The sequence below is a fragment of the Mobula hypostoma genome, chromosome 2 (assembly GCF_963921235.1).
Source record: "Mobula hypostoma chromosome 2, sMobHyp1.1, whole genome shotgun sequence".
Taxonomy (NCBI): Eukaryota; Metazoa; Chordata; class Chondrichthyes; order Myliobatiformes; family Myliobatidae; genus Mobula; species Mobula hypostoma.
Window position 1 is genome coordinate 96365120 of NC_086098.1, and position 22908 is coordinate 96388027.

At 45.9% G+C, this 22908-nt stretch overlaps 1 protein-coding gene across 1 annotated transcript in view; it reads left to right on the forward strand.

The window, feature by feature from the left end:
- Window positions 1-22908, forward strand: part of LOC134357361 (collagen alpha-1(XIX) chain) — a 372824-nt gene that overhangs the window by 304501 nt on the left and 45415 nt on the right. The window contains exons 46-51 of the mRNA XM_063068836.1: window positions 6467-6520; window positions 11996-12049; window positions 12812-12865; window positions 12959-13030; window positions 22603-22638; window positions 22819-22863. Coding sequence (XP_062924906.1) covers window positions 6467-6520; window positions 11996-12049; window positions 12812-12865; window positions 12959-13030; window positions 22603-22638; window positions 22819-22863 — 315 coding nt within the window. The remainder of the gene's footprint in view (window positions 1-6466; window positions 6521-11995; window positions 12050-12811; window positions 12866-12958; window positions 13031-22602; window positions 22639-22818; window positions 22864-22908) is intronic.

Here is a 22908-nt window from a genome sequence, read left to right on the forward strand (position 1 = left end):
TTCCAACCTCACTCCTTCGGAACGCTCTGCTCTCCACTCCCTCCGCACTAATCCTAACCTTATTATTAAACCCGCCGATAAGGGGAGTGCTATTGCAGTCTGGCATACTGACCTCTACCTTGCCGAGGCACAGCGACAACTCGCGGATACCTCCTCTTATTTACCCCTCGATCGTGACCCCACTAAGGAGCACCAGGCCATTGTCTCCCACACCATCACTGACTTTATCCGCTCAGGGGATCTCCCATCCACTGTTACCAACCTTATAGTTCCCACACCTCGCACTTCCCATTTCTACCTCCTACCCAACATCCACAAACCTGCCTGTCCCGGCAGACCTATTGTCTCAGCTTGCTCCGGCCCCACCGAACTCGTTTCTGCATACCTCCACCTTGTTCAATCCCTTCCTACCTATGTTCGTGACACTTCTCATGCTCTTAAACTTTTCGATGATTTTAAGTTCCCTGGCCCCCACCGCTTTATTTTCACCATGGATGTCCAGTCCCTATATACTTCCATCCCCCATCAGGAAGGTCTCAAAGCTCTCCGCTTCTTTTTGGATTCCAGACCTAATCAGTTCCCCTCTACCACCACTATGCTCCGTCTAGCGGAATTAGTCCTTACTCTTAATAATTTCTCCTTTGGCTCCTCCCACTTCCTCCAAACTAAAGGTGTAGTTATGGGCACCCGTATGGGTCCTAGCTATGCCTGCCTTTTTGTTGGCTTTGTGGAACAATCTATGTTCCGTGCCTATTCTGGTATCTGTCCCCCACTTTTCCTTCACTACATCGACGACTGCATTGGCGCTGCTTCCTGCAAGCATGCTGAGGTTGTTGACTTTCTTAACTTTGCCTCCAACTTTCACCCTGCCCTCAAGTTTACCTGGTCCATTTCCGACACCTCCCTCCCCTTTCTAGATCTTTCTGCCTCTGTCTCTGGAGACAGCTTATCCACTGATGTCTACTATAAGCCTACTGACTCTCACAGCTATCTGGACTATTCCTCTTCTCATCCTGTCTCTTGCAAAAACGCCATCTCCTTCTCGCAATTCCTCTGTCTCCGCCACATCTGCTCTCAGGATGAGGCTTTTCATTCTAGGACGAGGGAGATGTCCTCCTTTTTTAAAGAAAGGGGCTTCCCTTCCTCCACTATCAACTCTGCTCTCAAACACATCTCCCCCATTTCACGTACATCTGCTCTCACTCCATCCTCCTGCCACCCCGCTAGGAATAGGGTTCCCCTGGTCCTCACCTACCACCCCACCAGCCTCTGGGTCCAACATATTATTCTCTGTAACTTCCGCCACCTCCAACAGGATCCCACCACTAAGCACATCTTTCCCTCCCCGCCTCTCTCTGCTTTCCGCAGGGATCGCTCCCTATGCGACTCCCTTGTCCATTCGTCCCCCCCATCCCTCTCCACTGATCTCCCTCCTGGCACTTATCCTTGTAAGCGGAACAAGTGCTACACATGCCCTTACACTTCCTCCCTTACCACTATTCAGGGCCCCAAACAGTCCTTCCAGGTGAGGCGACACTTCACCTGTGAGTCGGCTGGGGTGATATACTGCATCCGGTGCTCCCGATGTGGCCTTCTATATATTGGCGAGACCCGACGCAGACTGGGAGACCGCTTTGCTGAACACCTACGCTCTGTCCGCCAGAGAAAGCAGGATCTCTCAGTGGCCACACATTTTAATTCCAAATCGCATTCCCATTCTGACATGTCTATCCACGGCCTCCTCTACTGTAAAGATGAAGCCACACTCAGGTTGGAGGAACAACACCTTATATTCCGTCTGGGTAGCCTCCAACCTGATAGCATGAACATCGACTTCTCTAACTTCTGCTAATGCCCCACCTCCCCCTCATACCCCATCTGTTATTTATTTTTATACACACATTCTTTCTCTCACTCACCTTTTTCTCCCTCTGTCCCTCTGACTATACTCCTTGCCCATCCTCTGGGTCCCCCCCCTTGTCTTTCTTCTCGGACTTCCTGTCCTATGATCCTCTCCTATCCCCTTTGCCAATCACCTGTCCAGCTCTTGGCTCCATCCCTTCCCCTCCTGTCTTCTTCTATCATTTTGGATCTCTCACTCCCCCTCCCACTTTCAAATCTCTTACTAACTCTTCCTTCAGTTAGTCCTGATGAAGGGTCTTGGCCTGAAACATCGACTGTACCTCTTCCTAGAGATGCTGCCTGGGCTGCTGCATTCACCAGCAACTTTGATGTGTGTTGCGGTAATGAGGAATTTTTTTTAGCCAGAGAGTTGTGAATCTGTGGAATGCTCTGCCACAGACTGTGGTGGAGGTCAAATCCATGGGTTCATTTAAAGCAGAAGTTGGTAGTTTCTTGATTGATCAGGGCATCAAAGAATATTGTGAGAAGGTAGGTGTATGGGGTTGGGTGGGATCCAGGATCAGCCATGATGGAATGGCAGAGCAGACTCAATGGGCTGAATGGCCTAATTCTGTTTTTATGTCTTATGGTCTTATGGAATTATAGAATGTAAAACAGTACAGCAAAACAATAGGCCCCCTTAGCCCACAATATCTTCTAAACACAATGCCAAAGTAAACAATCCCCTTCCGTCTGCACATGATTCATATCCTTCCATTCCCTTCAAATTCAGGTAAAAGCAGTTTAAAGACCACTATCATATCTGCTTCTACCTCTACCCCTGGCAGTCTGTTCCAGACACATACCACAGTACATGTAAAATAAAAATTGCCTCTCACATCTGCTTTTAAACTTTCCCCTTCACACCTTTAATACATGTAATTCTGTAGATATAAATGTAGGTACCAGCTCACATGATAGAGAAATGTGTGTGTCGACAGCACAGTAGTTTGTTAGCGTTACGCTGTTACAGTACCCACAATCTGGGTTCAGTTCCACCATTTGCCCTTGAAAAGAAACTCCTACGAAAAGTAGTGGATACGGCCCAGTCCCTCGCAGGTAAGACCCTCCCCACCATTGAGCACATGTACACAGAGTACTGTCGCAGGACAGCAACATCCATCATCAAGGACCCCCATAATGGAATCAATGAAAGATCAGACCCAACAGGACGGACAAACACCCAGTGTGCAAAAGGCAGCAAATTGTGCAAAATGCAAAAGGAATAAAAAACTTGACTCCCACCACCCAGGCCATGCTCTCTTCTTGCTGCTACCATCAGGAAGAAGGAACAGGAGCCTCAGGACCCAAACCAGGTTCAGGAGCAGTTATTACCCCCAACCATCACTTGAAGCAGTGTGGTAACTTCACACAACTTTGCGTGCTCCATCGCTGAAATGTTCCCACAATTTATGGACTCACTTTCAAGGACACTGCATCTCTTGTTCTTGATGGTTATTGTTTGTTTATCATTATCATTTTTTGTAATTACACAGTTTGCATCTTTTGCACATTGGTGGGTTGTCTGTCCTGTTGGGTGTGGTCTTTCATTGATTCCATTATGTTTCTTCGATTTACTGTGTATGCACACAAGAAAACAAATCTCAGGGTTGTGTGTGGTGACATATATGTATATTGATAATAAATTCACTTTGAACTTAGAATCATTGTCTGTAAGGACTTTGAACCTTCTCCCCATGACAACATTGGTCTCTTCTGGGTGCTGCAGTTTCCTGCCACATTCCAAACACCTACAGGTTGGTAGGTTACGTGATCACGAGTGTAATTGGGTGTTGCGGGCTCAGTGGGCCAAAGGACCTGTTACAATGCTGTATCTCTAAATTAAAGCAATAAAAATATATACAGCAAACATTTAAGTCAATGTTATTATCTTATAAGTTTTTTTTAATTTTCTACCTCCTGCTTCCTCTCATACTGTAGGAGCAATGTTTCTATTTTCTGTCTTTTGTGTTTTGTGTTGCATGTTTTTATTATGGGTTACGGTTATTTTTCACGTGGGTTTGGGCGAGGTAGAGGTAAATGAGTGTAATCGTGTATTCAGCTATTGTGCCGTTAGTTCAGTTTTAATTTTTATTTCATTGAGATACAGCGCAGAATAGGCCCTTCCGGCCTTCCAAGACACGCCACCCAGAAATTCCCCAATTTAATCTTAGCCTAATCATGGGACAATTTACAATGACCAAATAACCTACCAACTGGTACACCTTTGGACACTGGGAGGAAACTGGAGCACCCGTAGAAAAGCCATGCAGTCACAGGGAAAATATACAAACCCTTTACAGGCAGTAACCGGAAATGAACCCAGGTTACTTGTACTGTAAAGCATTGTGCTAACCACTATGCACCATGCTGCCCCATTTAGAGAAGGGGTGAGCCTGGAAACGGATATGTTTTGTTGACCACAAATTTTTCCAATTTTGCTATTGCTATGCTAGTTTGGTTGGATTTTGTCTCTGTTTTTGATTGCTTGTCTTTGCTGGTTTCGTAATAAAGGATCGTACATACTTCTCTTTGACTTGGAACTCAGTTATTTGGAAGCATGTCACACAGTATTAATCCCTCCCAGTCTCTCAGGTGGTTTTGGTTTGTAGCCACTATACAGATGGTTGATATGGGAACCCTGGTGACATATCTCAGTTGTGTTTCCTTTTGGGGAGGGAGAGGAAAAAGTGAGGCTACTCTCTACCACCTCTGGCAATGATGCTTTTGTGGTATAATTGGTGAGTTCAAAGGTGAGTCATGTGACTTTTTCTGCAAGCCAATGACCCATGAATGGCACTGAGTCCATTTTGGGATGCAGCTGCTGAATAAGTATATGTATTGTGCAGACATAACTATATACAAAATACCAACTTGCATGACAGAGCTATAATGAGATGAACATTTAAATTTTCACTTTATTTGCAAGGTATCAACCTCATCAGTATATAAAGTCAACAGGGTTATTGAAGAACACCAAACAGATTGAGTTGCAGAATCATCTTTCCAATGAGTAGTAGGTTAAAGTCAGTTTGGACAGTCCAACCCAGCATGGATAAATTTTTCTCAGTACTTCGTTTGCCTTATAATAACGGAAAGAAAAATAAAACAAATAAAAAGCAGAGTTATGTTCTGCTGTTTGTGCATTTAACATACTGAGTGAAACGTTCAGTTCCAACATCCAGCTGAAATTGTTCCCCTCTGATATGAAAACATCCTGAAGCTATTTTTAGATACATAGAACATAGAAAATCTACAGCACATTACAGGCTCTTCAGCCCACAACATTGTGCTGAAATGTAACCTACTCTTGAGGCTGCCTACAATTTCCCTACTGCATAACCCTCTATTTTTCTAAGCTCCATGTACCTATCTAAGAGTCTCTTAAAAGAACCTATTGTATCCACCTCTACCACCTTCGCTGACAGTGCATTCCACGCACCCACCACTCTCTGTGAAAAACTTACCCCTGACATCCCCTTGTTACCTTCTTACAAGCATTTTAAAACTATGCCCCCTAGTGTTAGCCATTTCAGCCCTGGGAAAAAACCTCTGGCTATCCACATGATCAAAGCCTCTCATCATCTCATACACTTCTATCAGGTCACCTCTCATTCTCCGTCGCTCTAAAGAGAAAAGGCCAAGTTCACTTAACCTATTCTCATGTCCTTCAATCCAGGTAACATCCTTGTAAATCTCCTCTGCACTCTTTCTATAGCATCCACGTCCTTCCTGTAATGAGGTGACCAGAAATGAACACGGTACTTCAAGTAGGGCCTAACTAATGTTTTATATAGCTGTAACATTACCTCATGGCTCTTGAACTTAATCCCACGGTAGTTGAAGGCTAACACACTATACGCCTTCTTAACAACACTGTCAACCTGCACAGCAGCTATGTGTGTCCTATGGACATGGACCCCAAGATCTCACTGATCCTCCACACTGCCAAGAGTCTTACTATTAGTATTATATTCTGTCTTCAGATTTGACCTACCAAAATGTACCACTTCACACTTATCTGGGTTGAACTCCAACTGCCACTTCTCAGCCCCGTTCTGTATCCTATTGATGTCCCGCTGTAACCTCTGACAACCCTCCAGACTACCCACAACACTCCCAACTTTTGTATCATCAGAAAGCTACTCAACCCGCCCTTCTACTTCCTCATCCAGGTCATTTATAAAAATCACAAAGAGGAGGGGTCCCAGAACAGATCCTTGCGGAACACCACTGGTCACCGACCTCCACACAGGATGCAAACCATCTACAACCACCCTTTGCCTTCTGCTGGCAAACCAGTTCTGGATCCACAAAGCAAGATCTCTTTAGATCCCATGCCTCATTACTTTCTGAATGAGCTTCACATGGGGAACCTTATCAAATGCCTTACTGAAATCATATACACAGATAAAGAGTAATTCCTAAAGATGCAAAATATCAATGTGAAACCCGAAAAGTCAATAGAAATATGTTTTTCTGCCTTTAGTGCACATGTTGATCAGTTGTGATATGAGTTGGTATTTCATGTAAAAGTTAAATAATAGCTGTTATCCTCTTATAGGGAGAGATGGGTCTAATGGGTTTGCCAGGATTGGAAGGCTCCCCAGGAGAAAAGGTATGTCTCACTCCAATCTCACTCTTCCACTGTTCTCTTTCTCTTTCTTACTCTAATCTTGCTCTTACTTCTTCCATTTTTTACTCTTTCCTTATATACCCTCTAGCTAATTTTGTTCTTGCTCTGTCTTTCTTTTGCTCATCTCGTTCTCCAGTCTCTCCTCTCAATACTTTCTTTCTTCCATTTTCTCTCTCTCTCTCTCTCTCTGTCTATTGGTAATTTATCTGATAATGCAGGGAGTGAACCATAATATTTTGCCAATTTCACAATCAGGAAACTAATTAGTTCTGATGACATGAAACCATGATCTCATCTGCACCCGGTTATAAAGGTGTTTGCCTTGCCCCTCCCCCTCAGTCCGGGGGCAGACACTCACTGTGGAGGTCGTATTGTACAGTGAATAAAAGCCTTTCAGTATTTTACCAAACTTCAGTCTTTTGGAGTAATTGAAGGTGCTTCAATTTTATTCGCTGTACGTTTTAAAACATGGAACAGGCCCTGAGACCAGAAAAATTAGACCTCAATCTGCAAACACCTGAAGCTGGAAACGCTTTCGAACTCTGGCTGGCCTGCTTCGAAGCGTATCTAGAGGAGATTAAAGCGACCGACCCCGTAGCGAAGCGCAGAGTTCTACTCTCCAGGGAGAGTCCACGGGTCTATTCGCTGATCAGAGACCAGCCGAACTACGACGGCGCAATGAACGCACTCAAAAGACAATACCTGCGGCCGATAAACAGCGTCTATGCTCGGCACCGTTTAGCGACACGGCAACAACGCCTCGGGGAATCAAGTGCTGAGTTCGTCCAGGCCCTACGGACACTCTTGCGAGCCCACAAATGCCAGGAGCTGACGGTGGCGCAGCATGCAGAACTCCACGGGGACCAGGTCAATGTACGTGCGCCAGCGGCTGCTGGAAAAAGCCGATCTTGCCTTAAATTCGGCGATGGAGCTGGCTGATACGTTGGAGGCCGCTCTGCATAACTCCGAGGCTCTCCAGGCACGCGATCCCCCGATGGCCTTGTGGGTGCCGCAGACCCTGCAACCTGCCGGCGAATCGACCTCGGCTGCCGCCAGTCATGAGTCCGCGAAGTGCTACTTCTGCGGACTAGAGAAGCACCCCCGGAAACGCTGCCCGGCCCAACAAGCTACCTGCTCCAGCTGCGGAAAGAAGGCCCACTTCGCCAAGGTCTGTAAGTCAAAACCGCGAGTGGGATCTAGCAGCGCCACGTGCGAGACGTGGGGCCGCCATCTTGCCTGCCGCCATCTTCCCTGCACGCCACCACCACGTGCGAGACATGGTGGCGGCCATCTTGGTCGGCGCCACCTCCCACCGCCTACGACCAACGGGTGCTCACGGGGCACCCCACCACGCCGGACCAAGACAGCAACCCCACCCTGGCTTACGTGACCCTCGACCAAAGTGCTCCCCACCAGCTCGCAAGGTCAATGATGGACATCCTGGTGGAGGGGCACAGGACAAGCTGCCTATTTGACACAGGCAGCACAGAGAGTTTTATCCACCCGGCCACGGTGCAACATTGTGGACTCATGATACGGCCGGTAAGTCGGAGGGTCACCATGGCCTCCAGGTCGCATACAACAGACACCTGGGGGGGTTGTGTAACGACACTAGTGGTGCAGGGCACAGAATATCGGGACTTTACGTTACTGGTCTTGCCTCAACTGTGTGCCCCTGTGCTGTTGGGGTTGGACTTCCAGAGCCACCTGAAAAGCATGACAATGAAGTATGATGGGCCCCTCCTGCCAATTACTGTCATAAATCCCCTGTTTTGTAGAGATATGTCACGTACCCCACTACGGACCACACACACACACCGACCCGCGCATCCCACCCAACATCATGCCAACTGCCACACTACCGACACCACTTGCGGCCTCTCCACCCTCAGGATCCCTCCCCCACCGCTGTTCGCCAACCTGACCCCCGACTGTAAACCTGTGGCAACTAAAAGCAGGAGGTACAGCGCGGGGGACAGAGCTTTCATTAAGTCGGAGGTGCAGCGGCTGCTCAGGGAGGGGGTCATTGAGGCAAGCACAAGTCCTTGGAGGGCCCAGGTGGTCGTTGTTCGGAACGGGGAGAAGAATAGGATGGTCATGGACTATAGCCCATAGGTTCAATAGGTTCACGCAGCTCGACGCGTACCCTCTACCCCGCATCGTGGATATGGTCAATCAGATAGCACAGTACAAGGTGTACTCGACCATAGACCTAAAATTCGCTTACCACCAGCTCCCCATCCGCCGGGAGGACCGCCCTTACACCGCCTTCGAGGAGGATGGCAGGCTTTATCAATTCCTGCGCGTCCCCTTTGGTGTCACGAATGGTGTATCTGTCTTCCAAAGGGCAATGGACCAGATGGTGGACCAGTGCCAACTGAAGGCCATGTTCCCATATCTGGATAACATCACCATCTGCGGTCACGACCAGCAGGATCACGACAACAACCTCCAAAAATTTCTCCAAGCGGCCAAATCTTTCAACCTCACCTATAACAAGGACAAGTGTGTATCTGGGACCACCCGACTTGCTATCCTTGGGTGTGTCGTGGAGAATGGAGTCATTGGCCCTGACCCCGACCGTATGTGCCCCTTGTTGGAACTCCCTCTTCCCAACACCCTCAGAGCTCTCAAAAGGTGCCTGGGTTTCTTTTCATATTACGCCCAATGGGTCTCTAACTATGCAGACAAGGCCCGCCCCCTGGTCAAGTCCACCACATTCCCCCTCTCTGCCGAGGCCCACGCGGCCTTCAGCCGCATAAAAGGGGACATTGCCAAAGCAGCAATGCATGTGGTGGTTGAGGCCATTCCCTTCCAAGTGGAAAGTGACACCTCCGACTTTGCACTGGCTGCTACCCTCAATCAGGCAGGAAGACCAGTGGCGTTCTTCTCCCGTACCCTTCAAGGCCCTGAAATTCAGCACTCTGCGGTAGAGAAAGAGGCCCAGGCCATAGTGGAAGCTATAAGACACTGGAGGCACTATCTCGCTGGCAAAAGGTTCACCCTGCTAACTGACCAGCGCTCAGTCGCATCCATGTTTAATAATCAGCAGCGGAGCAAAATCAAAAATGATAAAATTCTGAGGTGGAGAATCGAACTCTCCACCTATAACTATGACATCATGTACAGGCCTGGGAAGCTCAACGAGCCCTCCGATGCCCTATCCCGGGGAACATGCGCCAGCGCGCAGATCAACCGGCTATACACCCTACATGTAGACCTTTGCCACCCGGGAGTCACCCGGCTTTTCCACTTCGTGAAAGCCCGGAACCTGCCTTACTCCCTTAAGGAGATCAGGATGATGACCAGGGACTGCCAAGTCTGCGCAGAGTGCAAACCGCACTTCTACCGACCCGAAAAGGCACCACTCATTAAGGCCACCCGCCCCTTTGAGCGACTGAGTGTTGACTTTAAGGGCCCCCTTCCCTCCACCGACCGCAATGTGTACTTTCTTAACGTAATTGACGAGTACTCGCAGTTCCCCTTCGCCATCCCCTGCCCCGACACCACTACCACGTCAGTTATAAAAGCCCTGCGCAAGCTCTTCACTCTGTTCGGATACCCATGCTATATCCACAGTGACAGAGGGTCCTCGTTTATGAGTGACGAGCTGCGCCAATATCTACTGGCTAGGGGAATTGCAACCAGTAGGACCACGAGCTATAATCCCCGGGGGAATGGACAGGTAGAGAAGGAGAATGGCACAGTGTGGAAAGCCACACTCTTAGCCCTCAGGTCAAAGGGACTGCCGGTCTCCCGCTGGCAGGAGGTCCTTCCCGAGGCACTCCACTCCATCCGCTCCCTGTTATGCATGGCCACAAATGCCACCCCTCATGAGCGGCTCTTTTCCCAGAAAATCGACCACTGGAACCACCCTACCATCTTGGCTGACATCTCCGGGGCCAGTGCTGCTCCAGAAACATGCGAGGAGCAATAAATACTCCCCGATAGTCGAGAGGGTTCACTTACTTCATGCGAACCCCCAGTATGCCTACGCGGTTTTACCTGATGGGTGGGAGGACACGATCTCCATCCGCGACCTGGCGCCCGCAGGAGCTCCGGGCCCCTATCCTGAACACTCCATGGTGACCATTGACCCCGTACCCACCAATGTATGTACTTACGAGACACCGTGCACCCCAAACCCTATACAGACACCACACGACACTCCCATACCGGGCGCGATGCACACGCACGAGGGATTACCGACGCCTAACGTGCTGGCACCTGAAGTCAGGCCGGAGCCAGCACAACCGCCATCGCCAGTGCAATCACCGCCGGTGCTACGTAGATCACAGCGACGGACTCGACCGCCTGATAGACTTAACCTGTAAATATACTTCTTGTAAATATTGTCAGTCACTTCACCCCGCGGGACTCTTTTAAAAAAGGAGGGGTGAATGTGGTAAACCATGTATATATGTTGTAACTCGGTTACCTGTCTGGACATACCCCTCTGCTGGCTGCCCCTGTGGCTCCTCCCACAGAGTCCTGTATAAAGGTGTTCGCCTTGCCCCTCCCCCTCAGTCCGGGGGCAGACACTCACTGTGGAGGTCATATTGTACAGCGAATAAAAGCCTTTCAGTATTTTACCAAACCTCAGTCTTTTGGAGTAATTGAAGGTGCTTCAGAGGGAGAGGGCACAGGGATATCTGTCTGTTAGTGGAACCTTATTGTAGCTTGTTGAAGTTGCAAAGAGTGATATCTTGAATGAAGAGGCTGGTGTGATGAAAATTGAGGATCAGGAAATCTCGGTTCTTGCTCTGTCCAGAAGGAGAGGGAGGTGAAAGCAGAAATATGGGAAATTGATGTGATGTTGGTTAAGTTTTTATCCACGATGGTGGAGGTGAAGCCACAAATAAAATATTTCAGAAGCACCTGTGCAGAACGTCTCCTTGATGCAAATCGAGGAGCCACACAAAGCAAATGTAGCTGTGGCTCCATGCAAATGTCAATTGCCATTTCTTTGATCTGTTGAACGTGAGTGGAAATGAAGAGCTGTTGTTCAAAATATGAACAACTTCAGCCAGGCAGAAGGAGAACATGTTCAAGAGGAGGTAGAGGTTCCCAGCCCCTCCTTATGAGGAGTAGAGACATAGCATTTGTATGGCCATGGTGAAGCTGAACCAGTTGGGACCAGGAGACTGTTAAAGAAGGAACTGGACCAGGAAGAAAGGGCAGAGTCAAGTTAAAATTAGCTAAAGTGTAATTGAGAATTGAACCTGAGCACTCCATGGGTTTATATGACTTTCTGATTTACTGATTAGGATATCAATTTACCCTGAGTTCTTTGAAGTTAGTGATAGACATCCTCAACAGATCACTGCAAATGTTCATTACAGCTCTAGAATGTGGTATTCATCAGCATTTTTTTCACAACGGCAATAAGGTAGTAGTATACCAACCTGTAAAGTGTTAATGCATCATTTATAAAATATTTTTGCAATGTACTTCTAGGGCGATCCAGGAATGCCTGGACCACCTGGTCTCCAAGGACCCATCGGTCCACAGGTGAGTATTTTGAGGGGAGTTGAATAATATTGAAGATTTATATCTTGCAAAATGCAAAATAGTAAATCAGTTTATGTAGCATTTATTAAGGGGCCTTGGTGTGATGTTTCCCACTGTACATCAAGTTCAATGACCATTGGAAAATTGGAAGTTTATTTTCCTTTCTATTTAAGAAGCTGTTCAAGCACCATATCCATCAGAAGATAGTTCAGGCACAGTCAAATTTCTTCAATTTATGTAAAAATTGTCCTCAGCATTTCTGCAAGGAATTGAGACATTTTTGTTTCTTTAAAGTTGCCCTTTGCTAAACTTACCACACAACATGATATTTATCTATCATTATCTATCACTGAGTGTTGCTAATACTATGCAATGGGTGCATTTCTTGAAGAGTTATGTTTAACAAAGAGTGAGTTCTCCTGGTGACCTCTCAAGTATGAGTTACCACTGCCTAAGTTAATAAAGATTCATGTGGAAGAAGGGAGGGCTACAAGGAAGGAGTAAGAAAATTGAAACTGATTGACAGTTTATTCATGAGGCTAATTGTGCTCAATTTGTCTCATTCTGCACTGCATCATCCTGATTTCCACAAAACCACTTTAATCATTGTGATACGACTTGATAGCATTCATTGTAGATGAACATAAAACATTTTAGTTCATAACCTTAAAAGTCACACCTTATAAAATTATACTTCCTTCGAATAATAAATAGTTTTTAATATAAATAACAATTGCAGTTTTTGTTCTTCCTTCTAAAAAGGGAAAACCCGGTTCTCCAGGCCCACCGGGAGCTCCAGGTTCAACAGGCGATCCAGTGAGTTGAATTCTCGAGTTTATTCCTATGTATATCATCTGCTATTTATGAAGTAGGACTGGATACTGATCTATACTCTGTCTAATGTTGTAGGGAGTAAAAGGTGAGAGAGGACCATTGGGAGAAACTGGCTTTCCTGGACCAAAAGGACCACCTGGAGCCCCAGTATGTATATTTTCTGAATAACAAGGTTTTTATATGCTATAGAAAACACCATTTAATGAAGAACTTCCATTCTTCAGTGATTGGCACAGCAAACAAACTCATGTAGTCTAAATGTTACTTAAAACGAAGCCTATGCTTGAACTTGCTGTATGTAGGTATGGACAATATTTCATTCACTGAGTGTTGCTAATGGTGGTCAAGTTCCTTACTGGAAGTGAAGGGTGCTTGGGAGGAATATTTGAAAAGCGTCTCCCTCTGGCTGTCTCACTGCTTTTGCATGATGAGTCCTCATAATTCTGGAGAGGCCAGCCAGCAATGATGAAGATAGGGATCCTATCTGAAGCGTCAAGATTGTGCTTTAGATCTGTCCAGGCATCCTGCTTTTAGTTTCAGAATACATACTGATTTTCAATATATCTCAAGTGGTCTGTGGATCTTGCTGTAGATATGTGCTGCCTTTGTTCTTGGATACCTGACAAAGGCCAAGAGGAGAGGTTCAAGAGATAGCTCTTGTACTCCAGTAACCAACTGTTGGTCAGACAGAGGAAGTTAACAACAGTAGGCACAGCTGACTGCCTCTTGATAAAGGAATTATGTGAGTGCTCCAGGTATAAAATGTTGACCAGGTTGATTTTCTATGCATTGTCCCTGACCAGTTGTAAAGGATTTAATCTCTTATCAATTTTCAATCTGGTAGAGATCCGAGTTCTGATGCCACGTCCCCAATGGCCCATGCATGCAGTCATTTTGGAGGTGGCCACAGTGCCTGCACATTATTTGTGCCCAGTGCAAGGAAAATGTGATTAAATCCTCTCTGTTTGTGGTGCAGCTCAGGAGATATGGTTAAGATTTGGTGCTGCTGCCTGGGCAGAACTAGCTGCCAGGAATATAAAGGCCACTGTAATATAATTACCACTGTTATTAGTATCTAGTTTATGGTTCAGCATCAGCGGCTTTGCCTGAGGAAGAGGTTGGTTTCAGCCCCATCTTAGAGAGGTTCTTGTTGGTCAAAGCTTTTCTTGTTCTCCTCTTGCCTCTTCTAACAACAAGACTTGATCTTTGTACCCTTTCTCCTAGTTTATTGTTGTCCACACATCTGATGTGAAGAAGTAATTGCTTTAAGAACCAGGTAGATAGGATTTGGGATGGAGTGCCAGGGTTGGATGTGGATACTTCTGACTCAGCATTCAGAAGGAAATAGACTGGAAAGAGAAAAAGATTTTTAAAAAACAACAAGACAAGGCCATGAGAGTGGGACTAGCAACACACATCAAAGTTGCTGGTGAATGCAGCAGGCCAGGCAGCATCTCGACATTTCAGGCCGAGACCCTTCATCAGGACTAACTGAAGGAAAAGTTAGTAAGAGATTTGAAAGTGGGAGGGGGAGGGGGAGATCCAAAATGATAGGAGAAGACAGGAGGGGGAGGGATGGAGGCAAGAGCTGGACAGGTGATTAGCAAAGGGGATATGAGAGGATCATGGGACAGGAGGTCCGGGGAGAAAGATAAGGGCGGGGGGGAAACCCAGAGGATGGGCAACCCAGTGGGACTAGCTGGTTTGCTCTTCCATATAGCCAGCATGGACCCAATTGACCAAATGGTCTCCTTCTACACTGTAAACTTCCATTATTCCATAGAAAAGGTTTTGTTGATCTGCAGAAAACTATTGTCAGATATAGATGTCTTACTTTCTGTGAATATCCATTCCATACATTTCTCTCAATCATACACTCTCCTAATCAGTCCCAAGAAACCAGTACTAAGGATCCTGTAAATCGGAATCAGGTTTATTATAAGACCATAAGAAATAGGAGCAGAATTAGACCAGTCAGCCATCCAATCTGCTCGGCCATTCCATCATGACTGATCCCAGATTCCATTCAATCCCATATACCAGCCAGATCCTTTGATGCCCTGATTGATCAGGAAGCTATCAACTTCTGCCTTGAATACACCCACGGACTTGGCCTGCACTGCACTTTGTGGCAGAGCTTTCCACAAATTCACTACTCTCTGGCTAAAAGAATTCCTCCTTACACTGTTCTAAAAGATCGCTCCTCAATTTTGAGGCTGTGCCCTCCAGATTTAGATGCCCCACCACAGGAAACATCCTCTCCACATCAACCTTAACTAGTTCTTTCAACATTTGGTAGGTTTCAACAAGATCCACCTACATTCTTCTAAAGTCCAGTGAGTACACACCCAAAGCTGCCAAACTCTCCTCATATGTTAACCCCATTCATTCCCGGAATCATCATCATGAACCTCCCTGGACTCTCCAATGCCAGCACATCCTTTCTGAGATATGGGGCCCAAAACTGTTGATGGTATTCCACGTGCAACCTGACTAGTGTCTTATAAAGGCTCAACATTATCTCCTTGCTTTTATATTCTATTCCCCGTGAAATAAATGCCAACATTGCATTTGCCTTCTTCACCACAGGCTCACTTGTAAATTAACCTTCTGGAAGTCTTACACAAGGACTCCTAAGTTCCTCTGCACTTCTTATATTTGAACCTTCTGCCCATTTAGATAAGAGTCCACACTATTATTCTTTTTACCAAAATATATTATCCTACATTTCCCAACACTGTATTCTATCTGCTAATTCTTTGCCTATTCTTCCAATTTGTTGAAGTCCTGCTGCAATCACAATGTTTCCTGAACACTACCTATCCCTCCACCTATCTTTGTATCATCTGCAAACTTTGCCACAAGGCCTTCAATAACATTATCCAAATCATTGAAATTCTACACCCTTTTTTCTCCAAACATACCTTTGCTCATTGCGGCCAAAAAGTTCTTTTTTAACTTCATCAGTACACAGGACTTGTTTCCAAAATGCATCAGGCTTGTTTAGATGTTCCTTTGGACCTCTTGAATGGAACTTTTTGGCCGCAGTGAGCAAAGGTATGTTTGGAGAAAAAAGGGTGCAGAATTTCATGAAAAGAACCCCTCACCAACTGTTAAGCACGGGGATGGATCGATCATGCTTTGGGCTTGTGTTGCAACCAGTGGCACAGGGAACATTTACGGATAGAGGGAAGAATGAATTCAATTAAATACCAGCAAATTCTGGAAGCAAACATCACACCGTCTGTAAAAAAAAGCTGAAGATGAAAAGAGGATGGCTTCTAGAACAGGATAATGATCCTAAACACACCTCAAAATCCACAATGGACCACCTCAAGAGGCGCAAGCTGAAGGTTTTGCCATGGCCCTCACAATCCCCTGAACTAAACATCGTCGAGAATCTGTGGATAGACCTCAAAAGAGTAGTGCATGCAAGACGGCCCAGCAATCTCACAGAACTAGAAGCCTTTTGCAAGGAAGAATGGGCAAAAATCCCCAAACAAGAATTGAAAGACTCTTAGCTGGCTACAAAAAACATTTACAAGTTGGGATACTTGCCAAAGGGGGTGTTACTAAGTACTGACCATGCAGGGTGCCCAAACTTTGCTTCGGGCCCTTTTCCTTTTTTGTTATTTTGAAACTGTAAAAGATGGAAATAAAAAAGTTTTCTTGCTTAAAATATTAAAGAAATGTGTCATTTTTAACTTCATGCCTTTTGTAAATCAGTTCATCTTTTACTTGCTTTGCTATTCACAGTAACAGAAATTTTGACCAGAGGTGTCCAAACTTTTGCATGCCACTGTGTGACTCTGTGTGTGTGTGTATATACATATATATTCATTCCAAGCATGAACAATAAAGGAACTGTGTACAGGAACATCTGACATCTGCTCTGAGTATGGATTGGACACTCCCCAGTCCGAATGGGAAACACCCGTGAAGGTAGTGGAGAATGACAGAGCTAAGGTCATGTGGGACTTCCAAATACAGACTGATAGGCAGGTACTGGTTCCCCAACCAGTCATTATAATACTGGATAAGGAACAGAAGAAAGCAAAAGTAATAGATGTGGCAGAATATAAAAATATAAATATAAAAATATAAAAATAATAAGTAGAGCAAAAAACGTGAGGTGAGGTTCATGGACCATTCAGAGATCTGATGGCAGATGAAAGAAGCTGTTCCTGAAATGTTGAGTATGTGTCTTCAGGCTCTTGTACCTGTTGTACCTCCTCCCTGGTAGTAGAAATGAGAAGAGGGCATGTTCTGGGTGATGGAGGTCATTCACAATGAATGTTGCTATTCTGCATGTCCTCAGTGGTGGGGAGGCTAATGCCCCTGATGGATCTGTTTACAACCCTCTGCAGCTTTTTCTGATCCTGTACATTGGCTCATTCATACCAGACAGTGATGCAAGCACTTAGAATGTTCTCCACAGTACATCTGTGGAAATTTGCTAGAGTCTTAGGCTATGTCCACACTAGACCGGATAATTTTGAAAACACCGGTTTCGCGTAAAAATGATAGGCATCCACACCAGGCGTTTTTGAAAATACCTACGTCCATATTAGAACGGATTTTTGGGCGAATCTCCTCCTACTGGACGTGTGTAGGACACACAGAAAACAAGTGAAGAGGAAACTGTATACTTGGTGTGCGTTTGTCCAGTTACAGACTAGAAAAACTTGAAAGGAAATTGCCAAACAAAAGACTTGGTGCGCAGTTGTCCAGAAACATTTCCTACAGCCATAGTCTCTTCGCCGATGAAAGGGACGACAGCTACAACTAAATGCAATAAGGCTTGTTACTGGGCAAAAGTGGAATTTGCTGTTACCTCATTTGTTTGCCTTTACCTTTGCCATGTCTTTGTGTATTATTGTTGCTGTATTTAATATGTGCAATAAAACGAGTTACTGGGCAAAATAGTCATAGTCATAGTCATACTTTATTAATCCCGGGGGATTAATTAAGAACTCGTTTCTGCATACCTCGACACTGTTTTATCACCCCTTGTTCAATCCCTTCCGACCTATGTTCGTGACACTTCTCACGCTCTTAAACTTTTCGATGATTTTAAGTTCCCTGGCCCCCACCGCTTTATTTTCACCATGGATGTCCAGTCCCTATATACTTCCATCCCCCATCAGGAAGGTCTCAAAGCTCTACGCTTCTTTTTGGATTTCAGACCTAATCAGTTCCCCTCTACCACCACTCTGCTCCGTCTAGCGGAATTAGTCCTTACTCTTAATAATTTCTCCTTTTGCTCCTCCCATTTCCTCCAAACTAAAGGTGTAGCTATGGGCACCCGTATGGGTCCTAGCTATGCCTGCCTTTTTGTTGGGTTTGTGGAACAATCTATGTTCCGTGCCTATTCTGGTATCTGTCCCCCACTTTTCCTTCGCTATATCGATGACTGCATTGGCGCTGCTTCCTGCACGCATGCAGAACTCGTTGACTTTATTAACTTTGCCTCCAACTTTCACCCTGCCCTCAAGTTTACCTGGTCTATTTCCGACACCTCCCTCCCCTTTCTAGATCTTTCTGTCTCTGTCTCTGGAGACAGCTTATCCACTGATATCTACTATAAGCCTACTGACTCTCACAGCTATCTGGACTATTCCTCTTCTCACCCTGTCTCTTGCAAAAACGCCATCCCCTTCTCGCAATTCCTCCGTCTCCGCCGCATCTGCCCTCAGGATGAGGCTTTTCATTCTAGGACGAGGGAGATGTCTTCATTTTTTAAAGAAAGGGGCTTCCCTTCCTCCACTATCAACTCTGCTCTTAAACGCATCTCCTCCATTTCACGTACATCTGCTCTCACTCCATCCTCCCACCACCCCACTAGGAATAGGGTTCCCCTGGTCCTCACCTACCACCCCACCAGCCTCCGGGTCCAACATATTATTCTCCGTAACTTCCGCCACCTCCAACGGGATCCCACCACTAAGCACATCTTTCCCTCCCCCCCTCTCTCTGCATTCCGCAGGGATCGCTCCCTACACAACTCCCTTGTCCATTCGTCCCCCCCATCCCTCCCCACTGATCTCCCTCCTGGCACTTATCCGTGTAAGCGGAACAAGTGCTACACATGCCCTTACACTTCCTCCCTTACCACCATTCAGGGCCCCAAACAGTCCTTCCAGGTGAGGCATCACTTCACCTGTGAGTCGACTGGGGTGATATACTGCGTCCGGTGCTCCCGATGTGGCCTTTTATATATTGGTGAGACCCCTCGCAGACTGGGAGACCGCTTTGCTGAACATCTACGCTCTGTCCGCCAGAGAAAGCAGGATCTCCCAGTGGCCACACATTTTAATTCCACATCCCATTCCCATTCTGACATGTCTATCCACGGCCTCCTCTACTGTAAAGATGAAGCCACACTCAGGTTGGAGGAACAACACCTTATATTCCGTCTGGGTAGCCTCCAACCTGATGGCATGAACATTGACTTCTCTAACTTCCGCTAGGCCCCACCTCCCCCTCGTACCCCAGCTGTTACTCCTTTTTATGCACACATTCTTTCTCTCACTCTCCTTTTTCTCCCTCTGTCCCTCTGAATATACCTCTTGCCCATCCTCTGGGTCACCCCCCCCCCCCGTCTTTCTCCCTAGGCCTCCTGTCCCATGATCCTCTCGTATCCCCTTTTGCCTATCACCTGTCCAGCTCTCGGCTCTATCCCTCCCCCTCCTGTCTTCTCCTGTCATTTTGCATCTCCCCCTCCCCCTCCAGCTTTCAAATCCCTTACTCACTCTTCCTTCAGTTAGTCCTGACGAAGGGTCTCGGCCTGAAACGTCGACTGCGCCTCTTCCTATAGATGCTGCTTGGCCTGCTGCGTTCACCAGCAACTTTGATGTATGTTGCTTTAATCCCGGGGGAATTTGGTTTTCGTTACAGTTGCTCCATAAATAATAAATAGTAATAGAACCATAAATAGTTAAATAGTAATATGTAAATTATGCCAGTAAATTATGAAATAAGTCCAGGACCAGCCTATCGGCACAGGATGTCTGACCCTCCAAGGGAAGAGTTGTAAAGTTTGATGGCCACAGGCAGGAATGTCTTCCCATGACGCTCAGTGCTGCATCTCGGAGGGATGAGTCTCTGGCTGAATGTACTCCTGTGCCCACGCAGTACATTATGTAGTGGATGGGAGACATTGACCAAGATGGCATGCAACTTGGACAGCATCCTCTTTTCAGACACCACTGTGAGAGAGTCCAGTTCCATCCCCACAACATCACTGGCCTTACGAATGAGTTTCTTGATTCTGTTGGTGTCTGCCACCCTCAGCCTGCTGCCCCAGCACACAACAGCAAACATGATAGCACTGGCCACCACAGACTCGTAGAACATCCTCAGCATCGTCTGGAAGATGTTAAAGGACCTCAGTCTCCTCAGGAAATAGAGACGGCTCTGGCCCTTCTTGTAGACAGCCTCAGCGTTCTTTGACCAGTCCAGTTTATTGTCAATTCGTATCCCCAGGTATTTGTAATCCTCCACCATGTCCACACTGACCCCCTGGATGGAAACAGGGGTCACCGGTACCTTAGCTCTCCTCAGGTCTACCACCAGCTCCTTAGTCTTTTTCACATTAAGCTGCACAAAAGTGTCAAATGCATCTATTGATCCCTGCTTTCATAATAAATGAACCTTTGGACATTTTGAAACTTTCAACCCTGTTATTGGAAAGATGTTATTAAAGTATAAAGACTGCAGAAAAGATTCACCAGGATGTTATCTTGACCTGGGGGCTCGAGTTATGAGGAGAGGTTGTGTGGGTGAGGAGTTCATTTAATAATTGAAAGTGAGGGGCAACCTGATGTGATAATGGTGGGCACAGACAGGGTTAACACACTTAGATCTTTCCCTGGGGGGGGGGGGGTGCAAAAACCAAGAAGGTACAGGATTAAGATCAGAAGTGAGAGATTTTAAAGGGACTTTAGGGGGCAGCTTCTTCACACAGAGGGTGGTGTGTATTTGGAATGAGCTAAAGGAAATAGTGGCTGGGACAGGCACAGCAGCAACATTTAAAACCATCTAGATAAGTACATGGATAGAAGCGGTTTCGAGGGCTGAGGGCAGGTGGGACTAATTTGCTAGGCAAAAGCGAGGTAAGAGGCAGCTTGATAGAAATGTACAGCAAAACTCTTCCGCACATATTTATAGCCAGGGTGCCTAAGGCTTTTGCACAGTACTGTAGTTGTCAACATGGAATGGAGAGCACGTTTGTAAATCTGGCGGGAGCAAAGGATGTTGGGAATGGTGAGGGTGGAGCGCTGTGGCAGGGGTGGGGGGCAGTTGGCAGTGAAGGAGTGCCGGGGTGGATGGCACCGGTGCAGACCCTGTCAAGAAATTTGTTTTTTTTTGCAGGCAGCATTACAATGTAATACATAAAATTACTACACTGCTGTGCTGTGTATAAGTCTTAAGGCACTCTAGCACTATATACATGGATTTGGCACAGACTAGAAGAGCCGCGATGGCCTGTTTCCGTGCTGTAGTTGTTATATTGAATGTTTGCACAAGCAATACGCTAATAAAGCACCTTGTTAAATGTATAAAACATGTCTGCATCAGTGTTATCTTGTATTTCCATACAATGTTACATTAGGCTGCTACACATCTATTGTCAGATTTTGTTGTTGTGGTGTTGGAGGTTGTGTTCTATGAAATGCAGCACTGCCATCACCATTTGTTCCGGCACGTCATGACAGCGTTTTTATAATTAGCCGATTACCCCGTACATACTACAATGGCCAACTGGCGTTTTCAGTTTTAAACACTTTGGAGAGTGTTTTAGAAAAGTTCTGTTTTCGGGGGAGGAAAATGCTGTTTCAGTGTAGACGGAGGGTCAAAACGAAGAGAAAAAGTTGCGGTTGTGGATTTATCCGGTCTCGTATGGACGTAGCCTTAGGTGACATACCAAATCTACTCCTAATTCAATTTCTTCTGCTAAGTGTATATTTGAATGTAGCTGGATCAGTGCTGAGGCTTCTAGCAAATGAACGTCATCACATCCTGGCTGTCCAGTGATCTAAATTTAAGTTCAGGGGTGACCGCGCCTTTGCTGTTGTAGCCCCTAAACTGTGGAACAGCATTCCCCTCCCTGTCGGATCTGCCCCCTCCCTTGACTCTTTTAAGTCCAGGCTCAAAACTTACCTTTATTCACTAGCATTTGAATCTTCCTGCTGTGGCTGATTTTTGGCTTGTGCCTAGGCTCATGTGTTGTTTATTTTGTGCTTATAAGCTGTGTGCCTTGTTGTTTATATCTGTGTTTCTTTCATTTGTGACTTTAGCTACGTGTTTTGGTTTGTATAGCACTTTGGTCAACATGGGTTGTTTTTAAATGTGCTTTATAAATAAATTTGACTTGACTTGACATCAGGACTAATGTCACCAGCTGCAAGCTCTTCCAGTTGGCGTGTTTCTGTGACCCCCAATTTGCCAAATAAAATGATTTTCAATTGACAGTGGAAGAAAATCATCACCCACAGAAAAATACTATCAAAGTCTGTAGCTTTTGGATAGTCCCTCCTAATGAGAAAGAAAGAGGTATTGGCTCTACACTTTCACACCCATTTTTACCTCAAATATGGGGGAATGATAGACAGATACTTGTTCAGGGCAAATAAGGTTGTAGAAAATGTGTGACACTAAAATATTACTGGCATGGTTCAGATACTTTGAAGATGAGCTTTCTTTTCATTACTTTGCAGGGGAAAACTGGGGCGCATGGATTCCCAGGTGCACAGGTAAGGTTAAAGGAGAACAGTTTAGGTATCATGATTTTAATTATTACTAATTTGTTTTGCTACCTCACCTCGTGCCCTGAAATGTTAGCAGGTTCCAAGCATGAACTGCAATAGTTCTCCAATTAACAATATTTTACACTTATTAAGTCTTGTGAATTTATTTTCTTTATTAAATTATAGGGTTTGCAAGGGAATCCAGGAGACCGTGGACCCAAGGGTGAGCGAGTAAGTCACTTATTAGAAGAAATATTTCTTAGTATAAGGATAACT